This window comes from Panthera onca, chromosome B3 (assembly GCF_046562875.1).
Source record: "Panthera onca isolate mPanOnc1 chromosome B3, mPanOnc1 haplotype 2, whole genome shotgun sequence".
In the NCBI taxonomy this organism is placed as follows: domain Eukaryota; kingdom Metazoa; phylum Chordata; class Mammalia; order Carnivora; family Felidae; genus Panthera; species Panthera onca.
In genome coordinates, this window is record NC_138344.1 from 58,489,227 (window position 1) to 58,516,139 (window position 26,913).

The window sequence follows — 26,913 nt, forward strand, 5'->3', positions numbered from 1 at the left end:
TTGCCTCCTGCTGTCCATCCTTCCCTCCGCCATCTCTGCCCTCTTGTTTGATGCTCTGTCTTTGGATCCCTACCATGTTGCATGGCTGTCAGTGTGGTAAGGAAAAGCCCCTCATGACTAAACAAGAGAGGATCCTGTTTCCAGAGGCCACGCTCGGGTCTTGCTGGCCCTTCACTACCCTGGCTCACCCACAACATACTCACGTGTTGCAATATCGAAACACGCCCTTGATATCCACCTCCCGGGTGGCTGCGTGCACGAGGGGCACAGTGGTCATCTCAGAGCCCAGTCCTACGAGCACCAGGGTCCCACCAGAACGAGTGGCCTGAAGAGGAGATAAGACCAAGAAAACTCAGAAGATCAGAAAATGCAGACTTCTCGCACAAATAAATATCTGTTTGCATCAGGTGAGTACCCAGATGTTCCAGAGAATATGATGCTTTCTATACTGGTGAACTCTTCCATATGTTGACCATACTTAACAGAGCAGCAGAGTTATCTTCTGTGAAGATCCAGAGGAGGACCAGGTACACTGGGAGCACCCTCGGCTGTTTACAGCCTCCTAGGAAATAGCCAAGTTCTCCAGACCCCAGTGAGAAATCTCCCCTACCAACAGTTAACCTTCAGGCCCTGAGCATCTTTCAAAGCTTTACTAATTCAGTACCAGATGTTGGTTCAGGTACATCCTCATCTCAGCACCTGCCCCTCCTCCAGAATGTCAACCCCATAAAAGACAGCACTTTGCTCAAACCTCTAAGGAAGCACCCTCTTGGTGATAAAACTACCCACCACATACAAACGGGGAGGGCCATTAGAATTCTCTGGCTTAAAGACTGCCTTACACACACAGGTTGGCTGGCATTTAGAAATATTTTTGTTCCAGAGACATTCATCCCAACAGTATCAGCCACAATAGGTTTTGTCTTCCTTAAACACCTATCTGCCTTATCAGTTTCCCTCCTTAGAATGGGCCAGAGAATGAAATTTCTCCTGACAATCTCCACTCATTCCACTGATTCCACATGAGTGTTGTGCCTCCACCAGAGATTTCTGGGGATCACTGTGGTCAGTATTGTGAGAGATGGAAAAATAGTTCATTTTCATTATAGTTGGGAGCAGCTAGCACTTACTGGGACCAGTCTAACCAGTGGAGCTGCAAAAAGCCACACATCACAGCCTATGGGGGGAAGGAAATGCCATGAAGAGAAAAGCCTGCAGAATGGAGGTGACTTTGGACTTTGCACTTTTGAGCTATGGGACCCTCTCAAGCAGCTTCCTCGTGTATACGATCAGGATGATGCCTCCCCAGTGGGGCTGTTAGGATAAAAATCACAGTTCTCGGCACTAGGATGGGCTCATCGTTCAGCATGTTTTCTGTTTTTATTGAAGCACAGGGTCACTTACAAACCACTGTGACTTATGAACACTGTCAGGAAAGGCGCTCTCACCACTGGAAAATGTTGCTGTTCCCACTGGAAAAGGTGGGGTGGGGTGGGAGGTGAGGTCAAAGTTGTGAGTGAGCCACAGAAAACTTTTTTGAGTGATAAATTGTTTAGAAAAACTGCTTCCGTATCAGTATTTCCTCTCTACCTAGTGAGAGGGAGGAATACTATCAAGCTGGCCATCCCAAGCTGCCAGGAGGCCAGCTATTTGCAGACCACAGGCAAAGGAATGCTTGGACTACCTGACTATTGTTTTGTGGGTGGGACCTCTGCACCAAGATGACATGAACTCTACCCTAAGCATTTGCCATGTTTCTTCCCAGACATTTTCTAGTCACAAACCTGCCAGGAAAGTGACTCTCAGGTGTGTCCATATAAGATGCCTCCACCTAACCTGCCTGTTGGTGGGGTGGCCTGCAGCAACCTATAGCATCTGTCATGCATAATGGCTCTATTCCCCACTCAGGAGAGGTACTGGCTTCAGGCCCAGCTGCCTCAGGTAGCCTAGCAACCGGGCCCCCACCGTCAACAGCTGGAGATAGATGCCAACTGTTCCCAATGTTCTCCAGGCAGGGGAGAAGAAGAGAGTCTTGCATTATGAAGCCATGGCTTTTACTGCCTTCCTCTGGAGTGAGGGTCACTGACTGCCAACAACTTGAAGAGGGACACACCTTATTCATCAGAGCCCTCAAAGTGCCCAGCGCAAAGCCGGAATGCAGCAGGAGCCCAAGACAAGTCACTGGTTGACTAATCACACACAGACCGAAAGGTTTCTCTTTGCCCCTTCCCACATGGCAACTGTCATCTCTGACAGTGGAGCAGAGGGTGGGCCGGCTCCAGCTGGAACTTAGGACAAAGAAAAAGTGGCACCTGTTCCTCCCCGCCCTCCCAACACTTCCTCAGCCCCTGATGCCATGGGTATTCAGGTAGGAAAATAGGTAGGCAGCTCTGCCATCCCCAGAATGTCTTGCAGGTGCAAAGTGCCCTTACGCATGACCCAGCTGTGACTCAGAAGGAAGGAGGAAGCCTGTACTGCCGCGAGGAAGCAATGTGGGACTCAGGGGTTTGTGTGCTCAGTGCTGGAGGCTGCTGCCACCACCCTCCTCAGCCCAGTCCCTCCCATGCCAGCATCGTTACCCACTGTCTCCTGGTCCCCTTCTTCCCTTTTCTCCTAAGCAGTGGACAGAGTAAGAAAAACTCAGGCACTGGGGCAGTGTGTTCAAGGCAAGTCACCAGGCCTCTTGTGGTAAAATGCAGGAAGTGGTAACTAATCTTCATGGCTACTGGGCAGATCTGGCATCACATTTATAAAGTACCCAGCAGAAGACGCAGCACATGGTGAGGCTGAAGGTATTCTTTCTCCCCTCTTTTCCTCATACTTGGTATCAATGCCATTCCCCATCCCCATTCCGCCAACTTCCCATAAACTACTGGGGGGTTGCCGAGGTGCAAATCAGGTGTTGGCAGCTACCTGTTGCCAGGTCTGGAACAGAAGAGTAGTGGCCAACTGTGACCCTAAAAATCACCACACCTTTGTGACTAACTAAATGAATGCCTCTCACTTTGTATCAATGACTCAAAGACTGCAGTTTTCCTCAATTAAAGAAGATAGGGATTTCCCACACACAACTAAGGCATGGTTCCCTCTTCCTTCTGTTATCTTTTTACCAATAGCACTGCTTTTATGACCATAGATATGATCATGATAGCAACCCCATTTTAAAGGGGTGTGTCTCTTAACATTTTTCAAGGCCCATATATGCCTGTTACCTTGTTTAGACTTTACACCTACCTAATAAGGGTACTAGACAAGTGAGATTAAAAAAAAGAAATAAGAAAAACCACCAGGGATACCTAGATTACCTAATTTTGCTTGTGTGTGTGTGTGGGGGGGGGGTCACATAACAAGGGTGGAGACACCTGTTCCTAGCACTCCTTACTGCTACCTACCCTGCACTGATTTCCCAGAGCTGCCCACCAGCTTCAGCAACCCACATCCTACTCACATAGATGCCCGCCTGGATGGACAGCTCCACCCCCGAGCACTCGATGGTAACTTCTGGCTTGCACCCCAGCAGATCTTCCACTTTACTGGCAATTTCTTTAGGGCTCTCCTTGGATATCTGGAGGATGAAATCAGCCCCAACTTCCTTGGCTTTAGACAACCGAGTGGCAGACAGATCTAAAGTTGAACAAAAGTTTCTTTCAAACTGAGAACTGGATGGCAGATTGGAGAGAAAATGAAGATGGAGGTGTATGTTTTAGTGGTAATAAAACTCTGGTGTAGTGGGTGGTGTCACTGAGCCCAAACACTTACTCTCTACACCTTCACACTCTCCCATACACACCACACAGCTACACACACACACACACACACACACACACACTCCCTTTCCCTTCCCCCATCCCTCTCACTCAGATCACTTCTCAAATATCCACTGTTTTACATCCCCACACACCCCTATACACACCACACAGCTCTACATAGCTTCCCTCTCTCTCTCTCTGAAGGGTACCCGGTCCTCACATATACATTCAGATACCTTCTATACACTGATACCTTCTCCACACACAAAGCACTCACTCTCCTACATCCCTACTCCCCTTATATCCACATACTCCACACAATTCTATACACTCACCCACACCCACACTCTCATATACCTTACACACACACACACACACACACACACAAATATTCTCTCACTGATGCCTTCTCCACACACACACACACACACACACACACACACACACACGCCCTTCTATACCCTACATGCTTCCACACATACTGTCACAGATAAGCTCTCCTCACACATACACACATCTCTCACCCATACCACACACTGCACACACAAACACCCTCCTATAAACATAGATCCCACTAACTCCACCTCACACACACACAAGCACACCTTCTTTACCTCCTGGGTTTGGTCAAATGGACCAGGGGCTAAGCCTCTTCTTAGAACTGAGTGAGCAGTAGGGGCATCTGGGGTCCACACATAAAGAACCAGACCTTCTCCACAGCAGCCACCCTCTGCCCCTGGGTGGGCTTTTCAACCATTGAACCCCGGGGGGAGAAAAGAGGAAGAGCCCCTTTAGAAACCCAGCACTCCAGGAAAGGAATAGTTCTCAAGCCCCTGGCCTAAACGGTAGGCCAGCTGTTTCCTCTTCAAGGAGATTGAAAAAGAAAACCTTCTTACCAGTCACCACCACTTGGGCTGCACCCATTGCCTTGGCCACGATCAAAGTGACCAGTCCAATTGGCCCTAAATAAAGCAGGAAATGAGAGATGTTTGTGAAATATTAAATATCAGCTCTCCCCCTTGTCCAGGCCATGGACAGGAACCATAGCTTGTGTGCACCGCTAACATCTACCCTGGTGCCTACCACATAGTGAGGCCTTAACAACTATCTGTTGAATGCATAAGTACATGAATATATGAAGAACTGTTCTGGACATGAAATTTGCTCCTACTGCTGAGTTCCATTTAATTCTCTCAATCTCAAAGCTAGAACTTTTCCGTTTACTCTGCTTGGGGAAAATGGCAAATTAGAAGAGGGCTCGAGAAAATATATTTGTTAAGAGAATAAAATGTCTCAGAAGGCCTGGATACACTGTCCTGTTCTCTCTCTGGCTCCTACCCTCTTAGAACCCATCACATCCCCCCAAGGAGAGACACATCCTTTACAGGTGTCCTCTGAGGACCACCTTGGCTTAAGTGACCTGGCTCCATGGGCTGACCCAGCTGCTCAGGCAGCTCTAGGATCAGGGACTTAAAAATCAGTCCAGAGACCACTTGCTTCCCACAGCATCTGCATGCTGGATGACACGGTTTTAGTACAAAACCAGACCCACAAAATGAGACTGCAGATTCTTTGAGGATTTGCTGTTTGACACTGCCTTTGAAAATAATTTTGTGAGTTTCCTCCCAAAGTCAAAACACTGGAAGATACTTGAAATTACCAACAAAGAGGTGATTAGCTAAACAAACTACAATGGGGTATTACACAACTATTAAAAATTATGTCATAACTCGTTCATCCAGTGTGATGGAAAGATGTTCATAATATATCAATTTTTTTTTTAAAAGAGTGGGTAAAATAAGGCATGTTTACCATGATCTCATTTTTAAAAACTGAAAGATTCAGGGCACCTGGGTGGCTCAGTCAGTTAGACATCCAACTTCGGCTTAGGTTTGTGAGTTTGAGCCCCACATCGGGCTCTGTGCTGACAGCTCAAAGCCTGGAGCCCGCTTCAGATTCTATGTCTCCCTTTCTCTCTGCCCCTCTCCCACTCACACTGTCTCTCTCTCAAAAATAAATAAACATTAAAAAAAAATTAAAAACCTGAAAAATCCTACATCAAAATATTCACAGTGGTTCTCTTTCAGGATGATAGGTGATGGGGCTATGGGTGAATTTCTGTGTGTATACACATGTGGTATGCATGACTTCTTTTTCTATGTCAAAAAGGAATTACTTATGCAAATTAAATATATATATATAAACACACACACACACACACATACACACACACACACACACACACATGTATGTCACTTGTGGGGCTCCTGGGTGGCTTAGTCAGTTAAGCATTCAACTCTTGATTTCAGCTCAGGTCGTGACCTCACAGTTGTGAGACTGAGCCCCTGCATTGAGCTCTGTACTGACAGCATGGAGCCTACTTGGGATTCTCTTCCTCCCCCCTCTCTCTTTCTCGCTCATAAAAATAAATTTAAAAAAAATAAAAAGCTTCTGCACAGCAAAGAAAACCATCAACAAAATGAAAAAGGCAACCTATCAAGTAAGGGAAAACATTTGCAAATCATATATCTGATAAGGGGTTAATATCCAAAATATATAAAGAACTCATACAATCAATAGCAAAAAGCCAAGCGATCTGATTTTAAAATGGGCAGAGGATCTAAAGACATTTTCTTCATATATATATATATATATATATATATATATATATATATATACACACACACCCAAAGTGGGCCTTGAACTTACAACCCTGAGATCAAGAGTTGCATGTTCTACTGAGTGAGCCAGCCAGGCACCCCTAAACAGACAACATTTTCCCAAAGAAGACACACAGGTGGCCAACAGGTACATGGAAAGGTGCATAGCATCACTCATCATTAGGGAAATGCAAATCAAGACCACAATGAGATATCACCTCACACCTGTCAGAATGGCTACTATTAAAGACATGAAAAAAAATAAAAATAAAAAGACATGAAATAACAAGTGTTGGCAAGGATATGGAGAAAAGGGAACTCTCGTGCACTGTTAGTGGGAATGTAAATTGATATGGGCACTGTGGAAAACAGTATGGAGTTTCCTCACAAAATTAAAAATAGAACTACCAGATGATCCAGTAAGTCCACTTCTCGGTATTTAATGAAAAACACTAACTCAAAAAGATATCTGTACCCCATGTTCATTGCACCATTATTTACAACAGCCAAGATATGGAAACAACCTAAGTGTCCATCAACAGATGCATATACAAAGAAAATGTGGTTTATATGTACACAGTGGAATATTATTCAGCTGTAAAAAAGAAATCTTGCCATTTGTGACAACATGGATGGACTTTGAGGGCATTATGCTGAGTGAAATAAATCAGACAAAGACAAATACTGTATGATCTCACTTATATGTGGAATCCAAACAAAAAGAAAATGAAACAACAAAACTCACAAGTAACAGTACAAAATGGTTTCCAGAGGGGGCGTGGTGAGAGGTGAGTGAAATGAGTGAAGAGGGTCAAAAGGTACAAACCTCCAGTTGTAAAGTAAGTAAGTCATGGGGATATAACATACAGTATGATGATTATAGTCAATAATACTATATTGCATATTTGACAGTTGCTAAAAGAGTAGATCTTAAAAGTTCTCATCACAAAAAAATTTTGTAACTATGTATAGTGACAGGTGTTAACTGGACTTATGGTGCTGATCATTTGGTAATACGTGCAAATATCAAATCATCACGTTGTGTACCTGAAACTAAGGTAATGTTATATGTCAATTATACCTAAAAGGGTGTGTGAGGAACACCAAATCACACCCACAAGGAGTATGAGCATGTTGTCTGTGTCACTAGCATTAGACACCTAGAATGGTTCAGTCTGAGGCTGCTAGGGGTGGCTGGAAGCAGGGGAGGAGAGAACGCAGCCAGCTGCAACCCCAATGCAAGCCGAGTGCTGGCTCATGGTGGACTGGACTCCATTCCTTCCACTGGCCATGAGCAGGACCCACCTCATTCCTGGATGGACCAGGAGACCACTTCTCTGGCATGACTTAAGTTCAGAAAGTCACCTTTCCCTTAACTACCAAAAATATTCCCTGTCAAGTTAAAAAAATCATCCCAAATTACATTCTTTAAATGAACAAAAACAGATATATTGCCTAGGAAATAACATGAAATACTATTATGTCTGCAGATAGTTTATTTAGCAAAGTGCTGGTCACTGAGGGAATGGGACACCGTAATCCTCTTCCACCCAGAAAGATTCTAGGACCAATTCCAGCCATTGGTGGGGGAATGAGACGGGCAGAGGGATCTCCACATTACCCTTTAAGGAACTCATAATCACGGTATCATCTGTTTCTTACCAGCTCCACACACAAAGACCTTGTTCCCCAGGGTGATTCCAGCTCGCCTGCAGGCATGGATCCCCACAGACAGTGGCTCAATCAGGGCCCCTTCCTCGAAGGTGACATTGTCAGGAAGCCTAGGGTGTCATTCAACACACTCAGTTAGTCCCTCTCTGGGTAACAACAATAGCTAATATTTATTGAGCATTTGCTTATGTGCCTAGCAACATGCTGAGCAATTTACATATATTCATTCACACAAACTTTGGAAGAGTTCTAGTGTAGGCACTAATATTCTCATTTTACAGACAAAGAAACAGAGCCTTGGAGAATTAAATGACTTGTGCCAAAGGTTCAAAACTAGTGAGAGGCTCAAAGGGTTTGAAATGGAAACCAGATAGGTCTGATTCCAGAATCCATGCCATGCTGCCCTGCTCTGAAAATGGTTTTTTTTGGACAAATCACTTCAGTGAATGTGCACACATTATGTTTTCTTCAACATGTTACCCAAGACGAGATATGTTGTGATTACCATTAATAAATGAGAAGTTCATTTAATAAGAGGTTAATATGACCACACTCCAGCATCTCATCTGCTTCTCAAACCTATGTATATAGCCTTTCTGGTTTCACTTCAGCAAACAATCCCAACTATCAGCAGCTTTGCCAAACAGTGATTTAGAAGCTGATGTCACTCTTGTTTGCTGCCCTCCCCCCGAATTGTATGTTCCAGAAGAACCACATCTGATGGCAGCAGCTGCCTGGCTGCCCCTGGACTGGTTGTAAAGGGAAAAGGGCCTCTCTTCCAGGCAGTTGATTAAATGCTGTGTCACCTTCACCACGGGGTTCTTGGTTTTCACTTCCCAGTCCACTGGCATCCTGACCCTATTAACAACCCCGATGATGATGACAGCAAACATTTGCATAAGGCTTTACAGATTAGAGGGCTTTTTCATCCATTATCTCATTTGATCCTCACCATGACCTTGTCAGGCAGGAAGGACAGGCTTTATTTTTACCTTCATTCTACAGAAGAGGAAACTGAAGCTCAATGACACTCAGAGACTTGCCCAAGGTTACAAGGCTAATGAGTGGAAAAGCAAGACCTGAACTCAGGTCTCTGGTTCCATATCCTGCCTGCCCCATATCAGCCGCCTGCTAGTACCAGCAGCAATGTGGTTCACATCTCATTTCTGCTAATTCCTCACTGTCCAGTATTTTTATTCAGGGCCCCCAAACCTCCACATGCCAGAACATGAAAATCCTCAAGTTCCAAAAAGGAAGGTGTCAGCCAAACCATGTGCTTGTTCCCATGACCTGTCACACTATTCCACAGAATAAGTAATGAGGCTTACAGTCGGCCTCTGCCTGCTGCCCCCCACCATTTCCTCCTCCCTCCCCTCTGCGTCTCTCACATTGTCAACCCTACTTCAATCTTCTCTCCTGCTCGGATTGCCACCATCACCCCTTCCCACCCAATGTGACCCATCAATTCTATAAAAGAGATAAAGGTTTGAAGTGAAATAATGAAGACTCCCAAACTCTCCCAAGGAATCACCAACCATACTGCCTCAGACATGCCTGCCCCTTGACATCTGGGACTTCCCCCAAAGCTTGTGTGGGCTCTGAGCTGAGGGTGGTCTTTGGTCAGGAATGGTGTGCCGCTCTTAACCTTCACTCTGATTTCCCCTTAGCAGAACACCCAGGAAAATGGGATTGAGGATGGTGATGATAGAGGATTATTATGGTGAGACTGTTCTACTCATTAGGCAGGTGCTGCCTTAATCACCTAGACAGCCACACTAGCCACACGGGGAGGGCAGCCTGGCATGTAGGCAGAAGCACCAGGAAGAGTCCTGGGCCCAGCGCCTTTGCCACTGACCTTTGGAGAGTTTCTGGGTCCTCCTCTATGCTCCCACTAACCTGACCTTGTTCAGTGGGAGGGAAGGGGGATGGGAACACTCTAAGTTTCTTCCCAGCTCTGATCTTTCCTGACTTTATAAACATCAGAGAATAATGCAACTTGGTGGTTTTCACAATAGGGTTGAGGGAACAGCAAAAGGATAATCAAGAAGTCAAGGGGGAAGCAGGAAGATAAAAAGAAAATAAGGTGGGTAGGAAAATAAAGAGGCCGTGGCAGTATAGGAATCCTCACAAACAGAAACCAGAGAAGAGGGTGTGGGTCCAGGGCTGGTGTGGGGACGTGAGCAGAAAGCACCCTGGGAGAAAAGGAGAGGTGGGGGGTTGCACGTCCCCTAGGGGCCCTCCTCAGCCCTCCCATTAACACTGCCAAAAGAATACAACCTCCCCCACCATTGTCTACAAAGGCCCACCCACCCCCATCCCCAGTGCAAGACTTCCTTTCATACCTAACCTGTACTATCCCCCAGACACAAGGCCATATCTATGACATATCATGGCACCATTCATTGAGCACCTACTATGTGCCAGGCCTCATGCTGAGTACTTGATAAACTTTTCTCATTGAATTCTGTCAATAAGCTATGCATTTCACCATATTGGTGCTATTATCATTTCCATTTTACGAGCAAAGATATTGAGGTTACAAAGTTTAAGTAACTCGCTGAACGTCACACAGTTGGTCGATGGCAGAGACCAGCGGTTAGTCTTGAAATTTATCATTTTGCTTTTCTGCCTTTCATGAAAACCTCGTTTGGTGCCTTGACTTGGAAAGGGCCCAGAAAAGGGAGGATGGTCGGAAACCACTTGCTGAAAGGTAGACTCTACACACATAACTTGCTTTCTTCTAGAGCAGTTAGATGTTGACTTAAACGCATCACGAGGTCTGGCCTCTGACTCCTCTCAAGGCTTCCAGTAGGCACTAGAAAACTCAGATCTATCAGACTGCCCCTGTAATGGGCACCTGGCCCCTTTCAGACAAGCCCCATCCTGACCAACAGAGCCATAGCTGGGGCCAGGTCGGAATGGGAGGAAAACACACCTGTCAGACAGTCAGAAGGAAAGAGGCACATCAGCACCCCAGAGCTCCATGGGTGCAACACTGTGCTTCTGCAGATACCAATTCTCACCCCAAAACCATTTTGAGAGTTGGGGTAGGGCAGTGAGCACAGGACAGGAATTTAAGACTCTCAGCTGCCCCAGCTTGAGTCCTTGCTCTGCTCTGCAATCTCTTCCTGGGTCTGCACCCTTGCACAAAACTGCAGTCCTGGTGCCCACCTCACCATTATTCTTATGCAGGTTCAATAAGATGAGGTATGCAAAGCACTTATTAGTAAAAGGCCAGGCATGTGGGAATAATAATTGTGATTTCACATGCATTGCCTCATTTAAACTTTGGGTGATTAAATGAGACTGAAGCAGAGGAAGGTTAAGTCATTTCCTCAAAGTCACTCACTAGGAGAGAGTGGATCCAGGGTCCCAAAGCTCATGCCCTGGCTCCATGCCATGCCTCGTCTGTAAGCCCCAATTGTTGCTGTTACTGGGGGTCACTGCTGTAATAAGTTCTCTTTCCTGGGAGCTGCCTTGGAAACCAGTAATGGAGGACGAACCTCAGCAAGTTATCTGCAGGATGGCTGGAGAGGAGTGAGTGATTTTGGCAACAATTTTCTATTGTTGCTCTAGGAAAGGGGAACTTCAGCCCAAAGACTAAAACCAAGTACTGTGAGTCAGTCTTAGCCCTAGTCAAGCTGCCTTCCCTCAATGCCCCCAGAAGGGCCTGTGGAGGGGATGCTTCGTGTCTGAAATTATAAGCTGAAAAGAACAAAGAAATCACCGCAGGAAACTAGGAGAAAGAACCCCAACCAAAAAGGAGCGGGGGAGGTCCCAGGTGGCCAGGCCAGGCCTTGGGCACTAACTTGTAGCAGAAGTCAGCGTTGTGCTTATAGAACCGGCAGAGGTTCCCGTCATCAGGGGGCGTGGCACAGAAGAAGATGGATGGCGACAGATTGTATCGGCCAATCTTGCAGAATTCATCCATTTCTCGCAGAGCACCTGGCTCGATGGCAACACGATCCCCTGGAGAGGAAAACGTGAGCAGGGGCAGAGCTGCTGTGAAGGGGCACATGCTCCTAGGGAGATGCCAGCAGGGGGAGACACCCACCTCCCCGGGATCCAGGGCCCCCTAGACAAGCTCAACCCATTAGTGCTTCCACAGAAAACTCAGGATGCTACACAGAACATGACCAGCACACTTCTCCAGACTGGTTTGGCCTGCCCTTTTACCAACCATGGAACAAGCCAATCCACCCCTCAGCTCCACAACCACTTCTCAGCTTGGAAAACACAGAACCAGTCCCATCTCTAAGGCAAGCCAGGTCCAGGATTCATCTCAAACCGCTGCATGGAGTTTGCAGACATTTTTTTTTCTTCACCTGCTTTGAAAATATGGGCCAAGGCCTTGACAAACACAGGAGCCACAATTATGGCATGCCTTATGTTCAGTCTGGTTGCATTTTGACAATAACTAGGAGTTAGGTGATCCCCGGTTTGCAGACCTGCTCAGGCAAATGACCCACAGAGGTCTCGGGCTCTGGCAGAGCAGAGAGTAACTTCCAGGCTTGTGAACTAGTGTACGTCTCCTCTGTCTCACTATGCTTGCTTGGAAACCCAGCCCTAGAATTGGTCTTCTATCTTTTCATTAGGAAAATTGTCAAACTGGGGTGCCTGGGTGGCTTGGTCAGTTAAGCACCCGACTTGGGCTCAGGTCATGATCTCACGGTCCGTGAGTTCGAGCCCCGCCTTGGACTCTGTGCTGACAGCTCAGAGCCTGGAGCCTGTTTCAGATTTTGTGTCTCCCTTGCTCTCTGCCCTTCCCCTCCTCATGCTCTGTCTCTGTCTCTGTCTCTCTCAAAAATAAATAAACATTAAAAAAAATTAAAAGGGGTGCCTGGGTGCCTTAGTCAGTTAAACTTCTGACTTAGGCTCAGGTCATAATTTCATGGTTCGTGAGTTCAAGCCCCACATCGGGCTCTGTGCTGACAGCTCAGAGCCTGGAGCCTGCTTTGGATTCTGTGTCTCCCTCTCTCTCTGCCCCTCCCCTGTTCATGTCTGTCTCTCTCTGTCTCAAAAATAAATAAACGTTAAAAAAAATTTTTTTTTCAAACATACACTGAAGTTGGAAGAACTGTACAGTGAACACCCAGATGTCCTGCACCTCGATTCTTCAATTAACATGTAGCTAATTCTCTTTATCACATAGCTGCCCATCCATCCCATCTATCTCTCCTCTATCCATTGAGCCATCTTCTTTCCTGATGCATTTCAACGTAGCTTGTAGCCATTAGTACACTCCATGCTTAAATACTTCACCCTGCCTATCGTTAACTAGAGTTCAAAACTTGTTTAAGGTTCTTTTTTAAGGTAAAATTTAAATATAGATAAAATGCACAATCTTACATGGATCACTAGATGAATTTTGAAAAAAATGCATTCACCTGTGTCATATAAGCCCCTATCAAGATACAGAACGTTACCACTACCTTGGAAACTTCCTTCCTTTGTGTCCCTTCCCAGTCAGTCCCCAGCCCCACCCGCACAGGGGTGGAACAGTGGAACTAGGGCCCTCCTTAGCCTGAGGAGTGTCACCCGTGGGAGCTTTTCCCTTTACTAAAGAGACACACCTTAAGTTATTTTTATGCCTTTGCATTAAAACTACCTACAGATGGGGTGCCTGGGTGGCTCAGTCGGTTGAGCGTCCGACTTCAGCTCAGGTCACGATCTCGCGGTTTGTGAGTTCGAGCCCCGCGTCAGGCTCTGGGCTGATGGCTCGGAGCCTGGAGCCTGTTTCCGATTCTGTGTCTCCCTCTCTCTCTGCCCCTCCCCCATTCATGCTCTGTCTCTCTCTGTCTCAAAAATAAATAAACATTAAAAAAAAAATTTTAAAACTACCTACAGAATAACACAGGGTCCTGGGATGTAGTTAGCGCTCATTAAAAGTAGTGGTGGTTGGGGCGCCTGGGTGGCGCAGTCGGTTAAGCGTCCGACTTCAGCCAGGTCACGATCTCGCGGTCCGTGAGTTCGAGCCCCGCGTCAGGCTCTGGGCTGATGGCTCGGAGCCTGGAGCCTGTTTCCGATTCTGTGTCTCCCTCTCTCTCTGCCCCTCCCCCATTCATGCTCTGTCTCTCTCTGTCCCAAAAATAAATAAAAAACGTTGAAAAAAAGAAAAATTAAAAAAAAAAAAGTAGTGGCGGCAATGATAATAGTAGTAATATAAGTAGTATTAACTATTTGCATTGTATTTATCATTATTATAATTATCTGACCTGGTGTTATTGTACAGGAAATTCAAACTATAAGATAGACAGCCAGATTGTATTTAAATTAAGAATTTTTCCATGCCTTAGATTTATTGACTCTAAGATTTGTGTGAAAACTTTATCAACAAATGTTAAGAACTACTCTATGAGTGTGTTCCTTCTTTCTAGACTAGTTGATTAGAATTTTCAGTCCAAATTAGCATATGAAACACTTAAATAAAAATTTTGTCTTCTAAAAGAAAAAAAAAAAAGGATCCACAGAAATTCAACCATATTTATGCAACCATAAAATATATTCCCCTAACCTGTGTGTGTCTCTTCCTTCTATCCCTCTCTACTTTCCCCTTGGCCCACTGAACTTTCTCCAAATTATGGTCTACCATTGACGATAACTTCTGCAATCTAGCATTCAAGAGTCTCCATAATCAGGTGGAGTTCTATATTACTCAGTTTTGTCTTCCAGTTATTACATTGTAATAATATAATAATAACAACTCACAGCTGTACAGTTTTTTAAAGAGGGACTTGTATATAGATTATGCATTTTTATCGTCTCCACTAACTCCCCAACACAGAACCTCTACTCTGAGCACCATAGAATTATTAGCGACCCAGATATATTATGCTCATCTCTGTGATTTTATTACTCTGTTCCTTTAACTAGAATATTAGCTTCGGACCCCTTCACTAACTCAAATACAAAACCGTTTTCAAGTCTCCAGATGCTGGGCAGGCCAATGGTTCTGAGCACTTGCTTTAGAGTCAGAAAGACCAAGACAGGCTTCCCAGCTTGAGACTCACTAGTGTATGACTCTGCCTAATCACCGTGCTTTACTTTCTTCATCTGTTAAGGAAGAAAATAATGCCTACCTTATACAGTTGTTTCAGTAATGACATACATAATTATACATGTAAATATTTAACATGGAGGCTAACAGTAAAGCAATGAATAGTAGCTACCTTCTTCCTACAATTATTATTGTTAAATATCTAGCCCCAACATGTATCTCCTCCATGAACCTTCATTTAAGACCTCTGCCCACCACAAATGCCCTTTCTTTGAACTGCACGAGCCAATTCTTTTTCATACCTTATAGTACCCAATAGTCTTATTCTCTAATTATTGGTATTTATGTCCTGATGTCTGGTCTTCCCAACTAGATGAAAGTATCCAGGTATCATATCTTCTCAATTCTCTGTATCCCTCAAAGCACAAAGTTGGACTCATTGTGGATTGCACTCAGCACTCATTTAACTGAAATTTAAAGAACCCCCACACTCTTTATTATGACTAGTATTTAGAGATCTGGTCCCACAGGTAAGAACCACTCAGGGGCTGTTGGAAACTATGAATCTTCCCCTTTGGGATAGCCCCATAAAATTCTCAGGGGCTTTCTCAACTTCCACTCATGATGAATGGAGAGCCTGACAACATTCCTAAGTGAGACACAAGTCTAGCTTCTTCAGGGCCAGGAAGTTCCTCTTCATGTAGCTGTGCTCAGAGAGCCTTCTAACTAACAGAGAAATGGTACCTCCTGCCAACCTTCTCCTTCCCTCAAATAATCTGATGTCATTTCCAGGCTGTACAGTGGCCTCATCAGCAAAGGAAGAATAAAGCCAACAGTTGGCTGTGTCACACAGCTCGAATTTAATTCACTTACTGGGGAACATCACAGGCTGCCAATAGCTGAGAATTCCTCCCTTCAAGAGAATGAATTAAGCAAATCTAGAAAAATATTGACAGTTTTCCAGTCGTCCAATAAGATCAGCGACTGTACCAAAGACCCTGGTTCTCAGCATGTGGAGACAGTTTGTGTTTCCTATGCCTGGAATGTTTCCCCCACCCCTTTAACTGGTTTATTCCTTGGTTGCCTTCAGGTGTTGGATTAACTGTTCCTCCCTTCAAGGAGCCAGGGATCTGGTTAGAACACCCTGGTCACCTTTTCTTCTCTGTTGGCCTCAACACAACTGTATTTAAGGAACTGTATGTGTGTCCCAGGCCCGTCTTCCTCTGTGGAAGGTAAGATCCATGTGTGTAGAAATTGAAGACTGTCTTATTCACTGCTGTAACCCCAGGGTTTAACAGAGGGCCTGGCCCCAAGAAAGTGCACACAAATATTTATTTATGTTGAGGGATAAATAAAACAGTGAGTTGAAGGGTTTTGCTGACCTGGCTTTAGGTGCTTTACCAATGATCCCACTTTTACAACTGTTCCTGAAGCTTCATGCCCCAGCACCATTGGCTTCTTCACAATAAAATCCCCAATTCGACCATGCTGCCAGTAGTGGACATCTGAGCCGCAGATTCCAACGGAATGCATCCTCAGCAGCACTTCTGATAAAAGGAAGGAGAAAACAAGTGAGGGAATGAACCATCCTCCCTGCAGCCTGAGGCACCACCATACTTCCCCTCTGGACAGGAAGAGGGTTTGGTTTCAAAGGCCAGATACAACCACAGAGGGAAACAAGCTAAACAGCAACACTAATGAAGGCTTACAAGCCCGGAAAAGCTTCCACAGAGCAAAATAACTGCTTTTGAGGGTTAATGCTATGTGTCAGCTCAGCTAGGCTGTGGTGCCCAGCTGTTTGGTCAAACAGAAGATGTTGCCGTGAGGCTATTTTTTAGATGTAATTAACATTGGAGTCTACTGACTCAATAAGTAAATTATAAAAAGTAAAGCAGATTACTCCACCTAATGTGGGTGGTCCTCATCCAATCAGTTGAGGGCCCTAGGAGAAGATTGAGATTTCCCGAAGAAGGAATTCCCCAAGACTGAAACATCAACTTTGACCTGAATTTCCAGCATGCTGGTCAGCCCTACAAATTTCAGATTTGCCAGTCCTCACAATCACATGAGCCAATGAAGATAAATCTCTTCCAGCCCTCTCTCCACATACATATATAATAAACCTATATATAAACAAATCTATATGCTCAATCTCTCTTTCTCCTCTCTCTTTCTTGGTTCTGCTTCTCTGGAGAACTCTAATCCACTGCACAAATAAGATATTATTAATGGGAAGAAATGTATCAACCATGTAAGGGAAAAAACTGTTTTCGAGGAGAAAACTGTTTCTAGACAATATGCTACGCCTGAATCTTAACAATTCCTGAGAGGAAGGCTGGCAAAATCTAGGCTTGGCAACACTTTGTGAGCTATCTGGCTGCGTTCTGCATGCCTGTTGTTCTGTTTAAAAGTGCAGATTTAATTTAAACCACCCAGAGATTTCAACTGGTATTTCCCCTTCGCAGGTTTGAATAAAGTGAGATGTGTTGGTATTGTTGTTGTCAGTTTTCCAAATTGGAAATAATGATGCTACTGAGCCCCTCTGCAAAACAAACACGAAAGGATTACTGGCCCAGTCTGACTAAGGTGAGCACGTTGCAAGTATCTCCCTCAGAAAAAGCTCTGCCTTAGAAAGACAAAGAGACCTAAAGCTCTGCTATGCATGCAGGTGTTGCACACCCTGCCCTTGCCACACATCACGGGTGATCCACAGGTGTGATTCTGTAGAATCTTCTCTGTCCTTGGCCTTGGTGACAGAGTAAGAAATGGCAGGGTGAATACTGAGATCAAAGGTAGAGAAAATGATCTCAGAGTTTCCTCTCTACCAATTTATAATAAGAGATTAAATTTCACTTGCTAGAAATGCTAGCTGAAATTTGCTATTATTTCCCCATCCAATCAAGGGCAGCAAGAGATGAGAAAGAAAAAGCAGAATGTTGTATCAGAGAAACAGTACCAGGGTCCTTTGGGTCCAAGACAGCCCTTGTTTGGGTGCTTCTAGAATCCATACTAACTTTTCAGGACACAGTGAGGTGCTCTTTCATGTCTCTGAAACACCGTATCTTGGTGAAAACACTTAAGCCCTAAATATACATTACGTGTTAAACACTGATCGAAACAGCTATTATCTGTATTCTTATCACTATAAATCAACAATGCAGCTGACCTTTGAGTAGCAAAGCTCTTGAGATTCCAGGAAAGTTGCCTTCAATCTGATGTTCACACGGAAGCTACAGCTCTGGGGAAAGGTGGGAAAGCACATCCCCAACTCAAGGACAGAAAGGACACCTGAGTGGCTGGGTGCTGGGATGAGCTATCTATAGACACTCTCCCCCTTGCTCTCAGCCTCACCACAGAGTCCTGCACATTATGAAGTGGGACTCAGGGGATGAGAGGGATTGAAAAACTGTCAGCAGGTATCTTGCCCAAGCCAACAGGGCGGCATGACTTCCCCAGGTACAGACACCACTCAAGGAAATGTGCATATCAGCTGGGCCTCACAGGCTCACCTGGTGAGAGGCCAGAAGACTGGAACAAAGGTGGCAGGAACCCTGCCCCAGAGTACTCACCCGGTGTCTGTGCTTAGTTGATTATGACCGTGGGGTGTTGCTCCATACACCCCCTCCCACCCCCACTGGACAGAAAGTCCTAGTCTTCTTCCAATGACGCTCTCTTTTCTAACTAAGAGATTAAGTTCTGTGGACTTCCTCATTTTCCAAACTTGGGTAAGGGTTAGGGTTAGGACAGGATTTGGCCACCCAAACGGCAGCTTATATAGAGAGAGTAACTAACCTACCTCTGTTGTTAGGTCAAACAAGGAACAACTCTGCCTTTTTGTCCAGAAATTGAAGACATTTAATGTCAAAAACTCTGGGACAAGTCAGCCGTCTGATGTGGTAACTCTTCAGGTTCTATCACTGTTTTTATTTCATGTAGGAGTCAAGTTGAACCTATCCAGTCATGCTGTGAATAACAGACTGGGTTTACAGCCTAACAAAAACACAGTTTTCAATTGGAGGTAAAGTAATAAACAGAAGGAAAAGGGGGGGGGGGGGTAAGGGAGCAATACACAGGTGTCTCCAGTGTAAATAATAAGAAGTAAGTCAAGTGTCCCAAGGACCTACCATTTGGTCCTGGTTCAGGGATCGGATAGTTCTCCTAAAGGAAATAAAATAGAAAAACCATTTAGTATGCACAATAACTTTCCCTTATGAACATTTTCAACTTTTTTTTAAAGTAGGCTTCACACTCACTGCAGAGCCCAACATGAGGCTTGAACTCATGACCCTGAGATCAAGACCTGAACCGAAATCAAGAGTTGGACAATTAACTGGCTGAGCCACCCAGGTGCCCCTCAACTATTTAATTAATGTGGAGTTTCATTCAAATGCTTCTTCTTAGAATTAACACAGGTTCAGACCACACTGCTACCGGGTGAATGCCGGAGGGGACACACTAGATAGTGCTGACTCTAACTGCTGACCTCACCCCACCCACGGATGCAATTTACCCTGGACTAATAAAAAGTATATATGCTCCCCTAGGCAGAAAGGATGTTTGGGCTGTCTTCCTATCAGATCCTGCCCTCCTCAAAAACCACATTCTTAAGATACAGATTTGTTTGGTCTGGGAAACTCATAGGGAAAGGATAGGGTATGTGGTAATTCTATGTGAGGGTTTTGATCTCTACTCATACCTTTACATCAGCACACGGACGATTGCTTGGTCCTCTCTTCTGAAACCTCCCATGTGGACTTTCAGATGCCCTTTGGGAACACACAGGACCTGCATTTTGACTACTCTCCAGGTTCAACAAGCAATCTAGGGCATCTGGGTGGCTCAGTTGCTTGAGCATTTGATTTCGGCTCAGGTCACGGTCTCATGGTTTGTGAGTTGGAGCCCTGAATTAGGTGAGCTTGTGCCCAGCCTCTGGTGAGCCTAGCTTCTCTCTCCGTCTCCCTCTCTGCGCCTTACTCATCTGCACTCTCTCTCTCTCTCAAAAACAAAAACAAACAAACAAAAAAACCCCAATCTGAGCTATTCTGGCATTCACAGCTATTATTATTATTATTATTATTATTATTATTATTATTATTAACATTAACCAACATTTCTTCCCATTGCTAACTAGCTAGGAAATTCCTGGTGACAAGAAGGAAGGACAGTGAGTGGCTAAATCCAAGTGTTCATTTTATGAATTCTTTGAAGGCAGCCAAGAAGAGGAAGGAATGTAAAATGTTCACTGTACCAACTATGTGCCAGACAACATTCTGGCTTCACACACATCATGGCACATGGCCCACAGTTTGTAGATGAGAAACCTGAGGCTGAGAAGTTAAATAACTTGGCCAAAGCCATACCACCACAGAGTGGATAAACCAGGACTAAACCTGATTCCCCAACTGCCTCACTGCATCCCACACTGCACTCCAGGGGTAGAAGATGCCTTTTCTCCTTCCAGGGTGATGCAAGAAGCAGCCAGACAGGTGATGACAATGTTGGGGCTGGGCCCCATGCACAGTGCTCTGTCTGGGAGGGGCACTGCTCAAAGCTTGCCCCCTTCAGAAAGCCTCCCCCAGATGCTTTAATAGGGTAGCAATAAATGACACCCAAGCTATTTTGCTAACAAAATAACCTCGATGCCAAAGACCATGCCTTCAATCTCTTCAGTCACCAGGTACAGTGTACTGCCTCAAACATGGAGGGGAGGGAGAGAGGTTTGTTCTTGTTATGTAACCACTGTCCATGACGGACACCAAGGAAGGTCTGTGGTTCTCACTCAACTCAGATTACCAACCTTTCTGTTGAAATAGCTTGATGCTAATTTGAATTCCTTGCCCCCAGTGGAACCAAGTCCAAAGAGACGATTGCTAATGCTGATTAGCTAACATTGACCAACTTTTTTCTACCAGGTCCTGTGCTAAGTGCTGCACATGCATCACCTCGGTTCATCCTCACAGTGATGTGCCCATGGCAGCACTATGATAAAATTGGTGGAACTATATCCAAAGCAGCTTGATGTGGGGAAAACACTTCTCAAGGCAGTTTTTCATCTCTTGATAACTTAAACTGGCTACCTGTGAAAGGAAGGAAGGAAGGAGGGTGGGGAGAGGGAGTCCATCTAAAAATGGGCAACTCAGGATAGCTGGCTGTCACCAAAACCGCTCAGAGCTGCAAGTCCCATCTCTGACATTATACATCAGGGATTGCCACATAAAGTTCTGTTTCTCTCATACTGGGTGAGATTTTAAACTGCAGGTTAATTGAAACTAAAGAGTAAGGCCTTTATTTGAAATATGGAACAGCACCCCATCCTTCCCGGTAAAGGCACTGTTAGGCAACTTCTCAAGAAACAAGAGATAAATCCACAGCATATTCTTCATATCCTTACCTCCAACCAGGCCAGCCCTGAATACCCATTTAGGGGTGGAGAGGGGTAAGAATCAAGCTCAAAGCCAACAGTTGGCCCTGAGTCACTAGAGATTACCACTGTAAACATATGCTGGAGGTTAACAGAGCTGACCAACTTTGGCCATCCCACCCCCGCAGAGCTGCAGTGACTTTCAGAGACACTAGAGGGCGCTGTGCTGACAGCACGGTTTTTCCTTGGTAGCAGATCACACATGGTGGAGAACTTAAATACCTCTCCTTGCAAACCAACTTTTTTTTTCCATTCTCATTCTTGCTGACTCTAACCACTCTTACAATTCAGCTTGACTCCTGACTCCCCTCTCTGCAGGAGACATGCCACAGAAGCACAAGACCATGTTAAGATCAGTCCCTAAGTCTGTAAATGTTATCCTAAGCATGGCTGCAGAGCTCGTGTTGTAGAAAGTTATCACAACGGGGTCACTGAAAAAACTTTGCTTTTCGTTTGTGGTTCCTTGGTATGACGCTGGCCACAGTCCTCTGTTTACTTAATCTCCTTTTTCTGTCTCAGATTTCGGTGAGGATATTCTTTTGTTCACCCATTTCTTAGCCCGTCTGAGATCCCTCAACTTCCCCTTTTATCCTCATTGCCCTTCCATCCTCCCAAAGTTTTGTTATCATGCATATTCAAGCTTTCCTAAACAGTATTTCTTACCTTTCTGGGAGTAACAGTAAACAAAGGGATAAGGAGGAGTTAACTGTTTTTTCCAGCATTTTTCACAAGTCAGAAATGCATCACAGACATCCTTCCATCCCCTCCAGGTCTCCTCCCACCTCCTGGAATAAGTCATGGAAGTACTTCATGAAGAACTCTGTGGGGGAGCGCCGGGGTGGCTCAGTTGCTTCAGCCTCCTTTGGCTCAGGTCATGATCTCACCGTTCATGAGTTCAAGCCCCATGTGGGGCTCTGTGCTGACAGCTCAGACCCTGGAGCCTGCCTCTCTCTCTCTCTCTCTCTCTCTCTCTCTCTGTCCCTCCCCGCCCCCCCTCCACCACTCACACTCTGTGTCTCTCTCTCTCTCTCAAAAATAAATATTTAAAAATAGAAAAAAAAAAAAAAAAAAAGAACTCTGTGGGAACATGGAATCCTCCCAGGTGTTTCTTGTATCCTAAATGGTATCTTGTATTTCCTAAATATACTTTCTCAAGTTAGCCTAAATATTTCTCTCCCAAATATATCCTCATAGCCCCTTATCTTCTACTTCCACCTGCACATCTGAGTTCATATACCCTCAGTACATCTTGCTTGGGTTCCAGAAACAGCCTCAACATGAGGAGAAATCAAGGGAAGGTGCCTTCTCCCTCCGGCAGCTGACCTGTGTGGAGCAGGGGTGAAGCACTCAGACTCTGGAACAACATGTCTGTGTGCAAACTGAGGCTCCCCTCCACCAGCTGCATGACCTCGGGGCAGTTACATAACCTCTTTGTGCCTTCAATTTCCTCCTCTGTATAATGAGGATATTCAGAAAATAGAGTGCCCGGCTCATAGTAAATAAGTTAGGTCTTATTACAAAAGAAATAGAATCAAAGTTATTTTTTCTATAATTAATTCACAGTATGGTTGAACCAGCTCTGGACAGCCTTGTCCTTTTCCTTCTGAAAAGGGTTACTTCTTAAATTTGTTTTGGGGAGAAGTTATTTCCCTTGTTTGCCACATCAGTATTAAGAGACTTGAACTGCTTTTCTTAAAAGGCTGGAATTTGGGAGAAAGTGATATAGGATTCCAGCCTAGTGTTTTAAGCCTGATTCTACCAGTTGTAGGAAGGTGTTAGGCCAACCTCCCTGCCTTAGACTGAGGGCTTAGAGGCTGGCCTCACCCCAGGTCCTCAAAGCCCACGTTCGCCTCCCACCCCCATCTGTACCCAGACAACCTGTTGTCTGGCTGCCCTGCACAGACAGAGCAGGAGAGAGCAGAAGACCTTATTTTGGCTTCCCTCCCTCCTCAATTTTCCTCTTCCCTTGAGCATGTTTTGAGCGTGGGAGGAAAATCCAAAGATTTCCTAATTAGCCATTTTGTCATAAACGGCTTTGTTCTAGGGGCGCCTGGGTGGCTCAGTCAGTTAAGCAGCCAACTTCAGATCAGGTCATGAATTCACGGTTCATGAGTTCGAGCCCTGCGCTCGGCTCTGTGCTGCCAGCTCAGGGCCTGGAGCCTGCTTCAAATTCTGTTATCTCCCTCTTTCTCTGCCCCTCCCCTGTTTGCGCTCTGCCTCTCAAAAATAAATAAACATTAAAAAAAAAAAAAAAAAAAAGACTTTGTTCTAGCTGCATTAGGCCTGGCAAACTTGGGGTCAAAGTAGAAGGGTTGAACACTCTCCCAAAGTCCACTGAGCCACTCTCCGGCCCAAGCCCTCAGGGCTCCAACCAGCCTTCTTCTGCTAACAATCTTTATAAAATGTAAATCAATTTAAAGTGCCCAGTGGCCCTGTAAAATCCTAAACTCTCTATGTTCTGGCCACCGTGTTCTCAGCAAGCCTCTGCAATTAGCAGCACACCCTTGCAGCAGAGCCTGCTTTGGATCCTGTCTCCCTCTCTCTCTGCCCCTCCCCAACTCTTGTACACATGGTCTCTCCAAAAATAAGCATTGCAAAAATAATAAAAAAATACTGAAAAAAATAACATTAAGCTGAATATCACTTCACAAAATCTGAACATTTTTCCTCCAGTAATTAGTGTTCTTAATGTCAATCTGATTGAGAAAATTGCCAGCTTTAACAGCCACACTAAAAGATCAAGTGGATGCCAATACTGTGAGTACATATTTCTCCTCCTTCTTAATTTTTGTCATGCAATTTTGAAAGATAAATTTCCCCCCATACCCATAATTCTAACTTTTCCCTTCAGAATAGGGCTTTTACTACCTCTCTTAGTAGTACTAGGACTTATTACATAAAATGTTCTGATCCTATTTGTGGTATTGTTGACTGCCCCTGCTGCTTTTAGGGGAATGTGTTAGCTTTGTGCCTCTGGACCTCCTGCAGACAAAGGCACTGTCCTTCCCTATCTGTTGGCAGAGATGGCCAGATTTGCTGGATTTAATTTCCTGTTGTTTATTGGTTTGGGTCTTGTTTTATTGTTAAAATAAATATTAAAATATTAATAATATTTAATATTAAATTATGATATCATTTAATTTAAATAATATTGTTTAATAATAATATTAAAATAAATATTAATTAAAATATTAAAATAAGGGAAGGGGTATTTCTTTGGGCTATTTGCTACTACCTGATTTTCCCTTTTTCAGAAGGAGTTTTAGACTATTTTCAGTGCCTCTGACTAATAAATCTAGCTCAGGTGTTAAAGGGTTAAGTAGCCAGCATTTCCCCACTCAGAGTAAACTCCCAGTGTAATCCAGCTGATACTTGAAGCCTATCAGGCCCTTTAAAGTGATCTTATAGATACTAGCTCTGTCAGCTGATGGCAAAAATAACCAGGGAAAAAGACATTGTGCTCAGGACCACTGGAGGTGCCAGTGTTGATGCCCCCGCATTAAATAATCCCCTTGTCCTTACCCACAAATCTTAACAGTAAAGTACATATGCAAGGATGGGATATTTTCAATGTGTTATATTACAGACATAGAATTATTTTACTTTAAAAATAATTATTACAGGGGTGCCGGGGTCAGTTAAGCAGTAGACTCTCAATTTTGGCTCATAATTTCACAGTGTGAGATTGAGCCCCCTATTGGGATCCCCACTGGGCATGCAGTCAGTTTAAGAGTCTCTCTCTCAAAAAAAAAAAAAAAAGTCTCTCTCTCCCTCTCCTCCTGTCCCACCTCATAAATAAATAAATAAATAAATAAATAAATAAATAAAATTTGTACAGATTCAAACCAAATCTTTTGATCTAGGGTATAACACATTTCCTCAAAGTGCAAAAACTCATCTTCATGGGGCCTGATTAATGTTTAATTAAGCTCCATACTGGTACATTTCCTCTGCCCTTTATAATTAAACATCAACCCATCATTCTAAAATGACTATTTTCCCTTTAACTTGTTCTTTCCTCCAGAGGAAAATTTATCATCCCAAAATTTATCTCTTTGGCATAAGAATTATTTTAGGCTGATTATTTTTAACAAACAGCTGAATAGGAAAATATCTGAAAACTATGTAAATTTTGTAAGAGATTTATGCTGACAAGGAAAATCTCCATTTGTAAGGGTGTCTCCCTCTCTGTTCCAGGAAAAGGATAACTATCTCTCTAGATAGTTTTCTAGGAAGAAGGCACAGATTTAAATTTGCATAACAACCTTACCCTTGTTTACTGTGCTTTTTCCTGAAACCTGCCATAACTGGTTTCCCTCACTCTAGGACCTTTTGTCTTTAGCTGGAAATGGTATTTAAGATGGTGGCTTAGGCCATTTCTGGAAATTATTCAGTTTTCCTGATATCTCCCATGGATATAGGAAGTACAGTTATAAAATTTGTTTACTGGGGTTCAGTCGGTTGAGCGTCTGACTTTGGCTCAGGTCATGATCTCACAGCTCACAGGTTCGAGCCCCTGGTCGGGCTCTGTGCTGACAGCCTGGAGCCTGCTTCGGATTGTGTTTGTCTCTCTCTCTCTGCCTCTCTCAAAAATAAATAAACATTAAAAAAATTTTTTTAAAAACAACTTGTTTAGTTTTCTCTTGTTAGTCTGTCTTTTAGGGGCGCCTGGGTGACTTAGTTGGTTAGCATCTTGGCTTACGGACTTTGGCTCTGGTCATGATCCGTGAGTCCTGTATCAGATCCTGAGTCCTGCATCAGATGCTCTGTAGTCAGCCCAGAGCCTGCTTTGGATCCGGCCTAACCTCTCTGCCCCTCCGCCACTCTCGTGTGCGTGTGTGTGCGCGCGCGCGCGCGCGCCCGCCCTAAAAATGAATAAACTTAAAAATAATACATTTTTTAAAATCTGTCTTTTATTACAAGGGGTCTCAGCCAATAACCTAGAAGCACAGGAAGAAAATTACTTTTCCTCCCCTACATGGTAAAACAAAAATCTGACTATCCCCTATCCCAAACCCACTGTTCAGCTTCCTGGATGTGGGGGCTGGGTTGTTCCATTCTCCCTGGCCAGATGCTGGTGCCTGAAATCTGGCAGAGCTGTCAGGGGTAAGGCAGATAAAGTGGACGTGCAGTGGACTACTCCTGATGCAATACGGACCTAGTACTACGTCTACTATTGATGCAACACCTACAGAAACTGATGGGAGAATTTACAAATATTTACAACATTTGACATTGCCGCAACATCAAAATGTAGCAATACAAGCATATCAGTTCATGGCTAAAAATATAAAATTGGTGCTTCATTCGGGATAGTTTGTGAAGCAATGCATGAAAGCACCCAGCGTATGCCTGGGATATAGTAGGCACTCAACATGCTCTCTCTTTGTTTCCCTTAGCTTTCAAGTGAAACCT

General features: G+C 44.5%; 1 protein-coding gene across 1 annotated transcript in view; it reads right to left on the reverse strand.

The window, feature by feature from the left end:
- Positions 1-26,913, reverse strand: part of SORD (sorbitol dehydrogenase) — a 35,227-nt gene that overhangs the window by 2,113 nt on the left and 6,201 nt on the right. Inside the window, exons 2-8 of the mRNA XM_060618681.3 lie at positions 19,202-19,235; positions 16,460-16,624; positions 11,890-12,049; positions 8,072-8,190; positions 4,646-4,711; positions 3,449-3,624; positions 204-325 (exon numbers count right to left, since the gene is read on the reverse strand). Of these exons, the coding sequence (XP_060474664.1) occupies positions 204-325; positions 3,449-3,624; positions 4,646-4,711; positions 8,072-8,190; positions 11,890-12,049; positions 16,460-16,624; positions 19,202-19,235 (842 nt within the window). The remainder of the gene's footprint in view (positions 1-203; positions 326-3,448; positions 3,625-4,645; positions 4,712-8,071; positions 8,191-11,889; positions 12,050-16,459; positions 16,625-19,201; positions 19,236-26,913) is intronic.